The sequence below is a fragment of the Scleropages formosus genome, chromosome 3 (genome assembly GCF_900964775.1).
Source record: "Scleropages formosus chromosome 3, fSclFor1.1, whole genome shotgun sequence".
NCBI lineage: Eukaryota > Metazoa > Chordata > Actinopteri > Osteoglossiformes > Osteoglossidae > Scleropages > Scleropages formosus.
Genome location: NC_041808.1, coordinates 29,529,715 through 29,537,918, shown reverse-complemented (window position 1 = coordinate 29,537,918; position 8,204 = coordinate 29,529,715). Strand labels below are relative to the sequence as shown.

Below are 8,204 nucleotides of genomic sequence, written 5' to 3'. Positions count from 1 at the left end.
ATTGAGATGACAGAGCTCCCTAGTGCTGCTCAGTCACTAAGAGGTCACCCCTCCTGCAGCATGAGCCCTCATTGTAGAGGCCAATGACTGTTGGTAGAAATGACATTTGACCAAGGTGGCATGCAGAGGATGGGAATCATTGAGTTTATTCAGTGCCCATCTCTGTGTGACTGCCACCAGGGAATCCAGCCACACTGCTGGGCCAGCTTTCATGATTAACTTGTGGAGAATGATGGAAGAAAATTACTGGACAACTACAGTATAGATGTGTTCAGTATTATTAATCATGCAAATGGAAATTAGATATGTAGCAATTGACATGAAAGCCCTCATTTCATAACTTAAAAGCAGAATTGCAGTCAGTTTCTGAAATAAACTGTATTTTCTTATGTGTTCAAGTTACATGGTAGTAGTTGTTTTCCTAGATTTCCACACTGATTTGTAAGGAACAAACTAAGGAGCTCTTTCCCTCAGAAGGACTTATTCTTTTGTCTCTGGACTGTGGTAAGGTGATCAGCAAGGTGGTACAGGCCAGCGGCCATCTGAGGGGACTACTTGCATTGTAAGGTTAGACAGTTTTGCAACCTTCTCCACCGTCCTCCTGTAGCTGACCTTTTACCTGCCAAAATCTCATCCTCAGTTCATTCTGTACGTGCTTTACCTCATCCATGTCACCTGCCCTAAAGGCTCTGTTTTTGTGATTAAACAGAGTGTTCTGTTCATGTGTGACCCAGAGGTTATTGTTAGGGAAGCAGTTCACAGTGCTGGTGTCCACAAAGAAGTTGTGCTCTGCCGCACAGTCCATCCATCGATGTCCTCTCCTTGTGGATCACAAAGGGAGTCCCAGTAAGCGGTCTCAAAGCAGACCCTCTGAGCATCCTTCGTTTCTGGCCACCTGCTCCTTTGCTGCTGAGATAGGATGGATGCATGCTCAGGAAGGCCCTACACTTCCTTCCATCCATCCATCCATCCAATATTTTGGATGTGTTTTTATGTGATTATCAATTTAGGTCCTTGAACCCTTGTGGGTTTTATGTGAAGTGGCAATGTAATTAATTAACCTGATTCAATTCCTGCTAAATTAACTGTAGCTGATGTCTCATCATTTGCATAAATCACAACCCAAATTCCTGAAAGGTTTCAAAGTAAATTAAGGAAGTGCCTGGGAATTTCAGTTACTCAGTCATCACAATGAATGAATAGCCTATTGCTCTTTAGTGGTGGAAATGTATAAAATTTAGGTTTATCAATCATTTATTTAAGCTGTTCTGTTAAAGGTCACGAACAAGAACTTGTGCAAGGCCCGCGAAAGGCTCTGCTGTAGTGGCCTCGAATAATATAGTTAATCTTGTTTCTATTAAGTAGAGAGCCGTGTAAAGAGGTAAAGAAATATAAGAGGCTTTCAGCCCTGGCCTCAGAAAACTGTGGCAGGTACATTTTTACTAAATGTAGTCATTTTCTGTGTTTAATTACTTGTTAAGCGTTGTAGCACCTGCTGCGCAAGACTGCAGTGGGACACTATTTCAGGGAAAGGGACAATATAGACAGCAAATGTGGCATTTATTTTGTTTTTCAGCATTTCCCCTTCAGTTGTTCCTCAGAGCGGTAACTCCTAGTTAATTACTATACATTTTATGAGGGTGTCAAGAACACGGTACATATTTACAGATCAGCGGCCTGACAGGTCTTTGGGTGCTGGAGGATACAGGAATACAGAGTTCTACACAAAGAGTTAGTAGAGGTAACAACAATCAACATTCTCCCCAACGTTTGCCAATGTGATGCTTTGAAATTATCCGCGATTTTATCAGTAAGAAATTAACTGAGATCAAGGGGGAAAACCAGTAATTGCGTTCAGTGTGTAGAAAATGCCTCCGAGATTGAAGAACTAAACTTTTAACATCGAACATTTAAAGCCGAACAATAAAAAGCAGAATTATATTGCTGATATTATTCTGTTCAATACCAGTGTAAAGTTTCCAATGAATCCACTTCTCTCGCAGAGAGTTCTGTCACAAATTTGACATTTCAACAACGCATTTTTCATCTGATTCTCGCATTTACTTCCCTTACAGTAATTCTTAAAATATTCTAAGCTTGTGCCTCATTCGGACAATGTTTTGAAGCGATAAGCAGCGCTACTGAGGGTAAATAAATAAGAATCACAGCGGTATGTTTGCTGTTGCTAAGCTGTAACTTAGTGTCGCTACCAGCAGAATAAACTAGAACAGTAGTTATTTGCATGTTTTCTCACTCGAAGTTTGGTTGTGTTGTGCATTGTGTATCCAAACTCAGTGCCATGATGAGACACACACACTGTTTGGGCCAAGAGGCCGGAACATTCGGGAACGTTCATTGCCCTCCGCACCGCTCATAGTGACAGACAGCGCTGCTATCCGTGCAGCTGCTCACGACGCGTGAAAAGTCAGAGATTAAGCTGAAGTAAAGCAGGTGAGTTCGCCAGCGAGCAAGTGGTAAACATCGTACAGGCGGTACGTGATGCATTTAAAGCTGTATGGACGTTTTGAGAAGTTTTGTACAGGCAGACATGATCAACCGGTACTAGATTCGAAAGCGGGGAAACAAAACATCATGGCGTCCTTTCGCAAACAGTGAACTCGTGAATTAGCCTGTGTAGCTAACCTTCCAAAACATCTAGTTCCAGCGTCACCGGTACAGAGTTGCCTCTACTGAGTTATTTTTGTATAAGACTCGACTTATTTTGTATAAAGACTCGTTTGCCTCTCTAGAATCGTCGCAGCTTGCAATCAAAACACCCATGCAGCATGCTTACCCTGAACTGATAGTGAAAATGACCATGTTATGTAACTGATAAATATTAAGTTGCACAGTGTACGAACCCAATACTGTATGCACTTTAGTCTGACAAGCGTGAGCCGGCTTATTTGTTATTGTCAGCCTCAGTAGTAAATACTGTAGTAACTCGAATGAGTAGGGGAAATTCCAAAAGTACTGGGGTTTATTAAGGTTCTCATCAGGACAGGCAGCTGTCTTGTCCACAACCAGCCACAATAACACTTTCAAGAACAAGTCTAAAAATCCAAGCCCGCACACAACTCCCCCTGCAGTCTGTCGCTCGCTCATGCGCACTCCCACACCGCCTACGTCACACGCATTCAGAACAGGAAGCAACCCAACAGAAGAAAACACATGAACGCGACAACAATCAACAAATAATACCGCAAGGTATTACACTATAAATCTGCACCGTGTCCTTCTATTACTAACGCTGTAGTACCGAATTTTCAAACATCAGAACACGTTTTGCTTGATTGTTTTGACTGACTGACTGAATGGATGAGTGAATGAATGGATGGATGGATGGATGGAGGGAATGTATTAAATCCAGTGGGAAATTCTACTCAGTTGCAGCATACAGTACAACATGCACACACACACATACACTTTACATGCATATACTTTGTTTGCTGAATGTATTTTCATCTGAGTTGTATTTACTGACATTTCTGTCTGCTGCTTGGCATGAGCGACCTGCGTTTCTTCCATCATGTTCAGCAATCACTTGGCGGTAAAACACCCTCAGGCAGACCAGAAACACAAATATAGTATCACATTAATTCAACTCACTTCCATGGTGTTTACAGGTCCTGTTTGATGTTTATGGGTATTGGCGATGACAAATGTTGCACACGTTTTTGGGATGAGTCGGTCAACAAGAGTTTATGGAGATATCGTAATTTTATGTTCAGTCGTTTAAAATTAGCTTTCATTTTAATGTCACTCAGAAATCAGTGTTAAAATTAGTTTTAAAAAGTATTTTTATTTAGTACACCAATATCCATGACCATAAATAAATCAAATCCTACTTGTATTTTTAATAATAAAGATAATAAAGAAAATTATAAATAATAAAGATAATGAAGCTGATGAACGTGGGTCATTCATTTATAACGAATTGCTCACCATTCTAGGATTATTAACAGCTTATTGAAATTGTGTATTTTTTATTAAGCATACACTTATCTTGAATTTAATAATACATAATAAAAATGTTACACAGCATTTCAATAGCACGTCATCCAGTACGTACTGTCTCATACCCAGGATTTCCAGCATAGAATCTGGACCACTGCATTCCTGCACTGGATAAGCATTTCTTTGAGATGGAAATGTGAAAATGAAACAGTATTTTTTTCTTTATGATTGCTTTATCTAAGGTTTTGCAGGACCTATCCCATGAAAAAAAAATGAGAGATGTCTATTCTGTAGCTTTTGATTGTGACTTAGTGGTAAAAGTGAGCTTGAAGTAATGGGAAAAACACACACACACACACTTTCTGAACCACTTGTCCCATATGGGGTCGCGGGGAACCGGAGCCTAATCCGGCAACACAGGGCATGGGGCTGGCAGGGGAGGGGGACACACCCAGGATGGGACGCCAGTCCGTCGCAAGGCACCCCAAGCAGGATTTGAACCCCAGACCCACCGGAGAGCAGGACCCGGTCCAACCTACTGCGCCACCGCGCCACTGCGCCCCCCCCTCCTGGAAAAACAAATTTACTAATAAACTTCTGGTCCCATTTGTGTTTGTAAGTTGAATGTATCTGTTTCCATATTGTTTTCACCCCCTTTTATTTTTTTCTGCAGATAATCAAGCAAAGCAGAGATGGACAAGAGTACCATAACAGATGGAAATGAGAGCAACAAAGAGGATGATAACAAGTCCATAATGTCGGAGCTTAGACTGGTTCTTATTGGCAAGACTGGCTCTGGGAAGAGCGCCACGGGCAACACCATTCTTGGTTGTAAACGCTTCCGCTCGGAGCTCAGTGCCAGCTCTGTGACCCAGACTTGTGAGCAGGGCAGCCTGGACCTGGTGGAAGATGAGGAGGAAGAGAAATCTGATGGAAGATGGAGAAGGGTGGTGGTTGTGGATATGCCAGGATTTGGAGATACTCGTTTTGATGCGGAGCAGATCCGAGAGGAAATTGCAAAATGTGTGCTGTTACTATCTCCAGGTCCCCATGTCTTCCTCTTAGTGATCCAGCTGGGACGATACACAAAGGATGAGGCAAGGGTTGTCGGAGAGATGGTCCAGATTTTTGGGGAGAGAGCAATTACTGACTACACTATGATTGTGTTCACAAGGGGCGATGACCTGGAAGAGAGGGGTATTGAGGAGTACTTGGAAGACACAGCCCCAGAGGATCTTAGGTCACTGCTGGAGAGGTGTGGGGGCAGGTACCATGTCTTGAACAACAGAAACCCTGAAGATCGTAACCAGGTTAGAACTCTGTTGGAGAAGGTGCACAGGATGGTAGAAGAAAATGGTGACAGATGCTACACCAACTACATGTTCCATGAGGTGGAGGCTACCATCAGAGAGGAGCAGGAGAGACTTATGGAGGAACAAGGGGCTGTGGTGAGTGAGGAGGCAGAACTGACAGATGGAGAAACAAATTTGGCCAAGAGGAGGAAATACAATCTTAAAGCTAGTGGTCCCAAGAGTCAGCTGGATGGCAGAGAAGAGGAGAAGCAGGCCACAGTAAGGAAACGGTATATGGGGAGGAATTCAAATGGTTTGGAGGATGGTGCAGGACAAGGAGGAACATCAGATGAAGCTTCTTGGAATCAGCTGAGAGACCGGTCAGAGAGATGGGAGGAGGAGTGGAACAGGAAAAGAGGAGGAAAGGGGAAAACAAGCCAAAAGGAGTCCTTCCGCTCTGCTCTGAGAAGGTTCAGGAAGGAGGCTGTCGTCTCAGAGAAAGTCTTGGAGAAGGTGAAAATCATAGTGACGGCAGGTATCACGGGGGTGGCAGTGGGGGCAGTATTTGGGGCAGCTGCTCCCCTAGCTGCGGCTGCGGGGGCGACAGTGATTGGGAATGCTGTAGGACTGGCTGCGGGGCAGTTGGCGGGAGTTTCTGTGACAGGAGGGCTTGGGGTGGGAAACGCAGTTGGGGCAATAGCATCTGCTGCAGCAGCAAAGACTGCAGTGGCCATTGGGGCAGCCACAGGAGTGGTTCTGGGTGGCTCTGTGGGTGCCCTGGCTGGGGCAGAGGCTGGCACTCCAAAAGAGGCTGCTAAGGAGGCACTGGGGCAGGTGGGAATAATAGGAGCAGCAGCAGTGGGAGTGGCAGCTGGGGTGGGTGGAGCTCTTGGAGCCGGAGTGGCCCTAGGTGCTGTTCTGGAGGGTACAGCTGCAGGTTCCACAGGAGTTTTGGGGGCAGAGGCCACAGGTGTGGCAGCAGGGGTAGCAAACTGTGCCATGCCACAGACTGCTGGGTCAGTGGGGAGTGTGGGCCAACAGACAGTGGCCACTGTGGAAAGTGTCTCAGCATCCCTGCAGACTGCAGGAACACCTGTGGCCGAAGGGATTGCGACATGTCCAGTGGTCCAGATTGTTGGTGCTGACAGAGCAGTGGGGACGAGCATAGTGGCATCCGGTGGGGCTGTGACAAGGAACCTGGAGACGGCAGGGGCAATGGCACGCATCATAACAAGTGTGGTGGACATGGGGAGGGCGGCTGCAGGCATAGCACTGGCGGGCAGCCTCGTGGTTAAGGTAGTAAAGGAACGGGTCCGACAGAGGACAGGCTCCTCAGACAGCAGCTGTTCCGATAAGATGTGCTACGAGATCTACTGGAACAAACAGTGAAGACATATAGAATCAGTAAAAGAAAGGTGATTCATTTTGAATGACTATTTTGTTATATTCAGATTATAATTACACTTTGCAGAATTGTTCTGCTTAATCCTGTTTTTACCATTCTGGTGCAGATATCTAGTGTGGAAAAAGTCATTCACTATAATATACTGAGAAATCAGTATGAAAAATGTAAAATAATTAAAAATATTTAATAACAGTAGGAAATTTGCTGTTTCAGATATCATTAAGTTATTATGAAGTGATTGAAAGTGCAAGCAATATACCAGTATTTTTAAAATATTGTCGTGCTTTCAAAATTTTTTGCACAGTTTTGTTGCATGTTCATTTTATATCCAGTATTGCAAAACTTTACAGAGCTAACATAGGTACTAAGTACTGTACTAATAAATTTACATTTATTCATCAGACACTTTTCTCCAAAGTGATTTCCAATGTACTCTATGCAGTGTTGTCAGCCCACACGCCTTATTCACCAAGGTGACTTACACTGCTAGATACACTACTTACAATGGGTCACTGATCCATACATCAGTGGAACACACTCTCTCTGTCACTCACACACTATGGGTGAACGTGAACAGCATGTCTTTGGACTGTGGGAAGAAACCAGAGCACCTAGAGGAAACCCACAGACACGGGGAGAAAATGCAGACTCCACACAGACTGAACAAGGATCAAACCCATGTCCTCTCACTCCACCCAGGTGCTGTGCCACCATGCCACCCATAAATGTCTTTGTTATTTTTTCCATGACAAGCATTTAGTAATCAGTTTGTTCCATCTAACCCAGAAAATCATTTTAAGCAAGTTGCCGTGAATGCCAGAATGAGCACGCATCAGTTATTTAAATAGCTTATGTTCATTGTTCATTGTGAACAAGTGTTTACCTTTGGGCATCTTTGAAATATTCCCAAACATCTTATAATACTAAACCGATCTTATATGAAAACCTATGTATATTCTGTAACAGGATGCAGCAGATAATTTTTCCCCCAAATATTTTCAGTTCATTAAAAGACAGGATGCTGTATGTAATACTGTAGTTCAGACATGTCAAACTCAAGGCCCGTGGGCCACATCCGGCCTGTGATACAATTATATCCGGCCCGCGAGATAATTTCGTATGTCTATTATTAATGGCCCACCAGTAAATCGCACTCACTCCACTCATACTACAAATCCCACAATGCACTGCAACATCTGCTGCGCAGCGAACAGCTGTGAGCGCCAGCCCCTCCTTCCTGCTGCTTTAATGACACACTCATCAGTGGTCAGCAGTGAATGCATGGGTCAGTGCCTATACAGTGACATTTAAGCTAGCCGCCCAAAAAACGGCCAAAGGGGCTTTCAAAGCAGGTGGGAGGCAGAGTACCTGTTTGTTGACACTGGAGGTAAACCTGTGTGCCTTGTTTGCGAAGCTAATGTGGCTGTAATTAAAGAATATAACATAAGACGGCACTATGAGACGAAACATCGGGACAAGTACAAAAACCTGGACGCACAGCAGAAGCTACAGAACGTAGAAGAGTTTAAAAAGAGTCTGATGTCACGGCA

General features: G+C 44.1%; 1 protein-coding gene across 2 annotated transcripts; it reads left to right on the top strand.

Annotated features, from left to right (window-relative positions):
- The first annotated feature begins 2,270 nt into the window (after window positions 1-2,270).
- LOC108926025 (uncharacterized) lies at window positions 2,271-6,772 on the top strand. 2 transcript variants are annotated; one of them, XM_018738448.1, is made up of 2 exons: window positions 2,271-2,451; window positions 4,631-6,771. In XM_018738448.1, exon 2 carries the CDS (start codon window positions 4,650-4,652, stop codon window positions 6,636-6,638), a length of 1,989 nt encoding a protein of 662 aa, XP_018593964.1. In that variant the 5' UTR covers window positions 2,271-2,451; window positions 4,631-4,649; the 3' UTR covers window positions 6,639-6,771. The 2 variants fall into 2 exon arrangements, with proteins under 2 accessions (XP_018593964.1, XP_018593965.1); XM_018738449.1 differs by lacking the exon at window positions 2,271-2,451 and adding an exon at window positions 3,129-3,207 and having other exon boundaries at window positions 4,631-6,772.
- Window positions 6,773-8,204: the final 1,432 nt, after the last annotated feature.

Excerpts from the sequence above, each read along its gene's own strand:
- LOC108926025 (XM_018738449.1), top strand. The coding sequence starts at position 4,650 with ATGGACAAGAGTACCATAACAGATGGAAATGAGAGCAACAAAGAGGAT.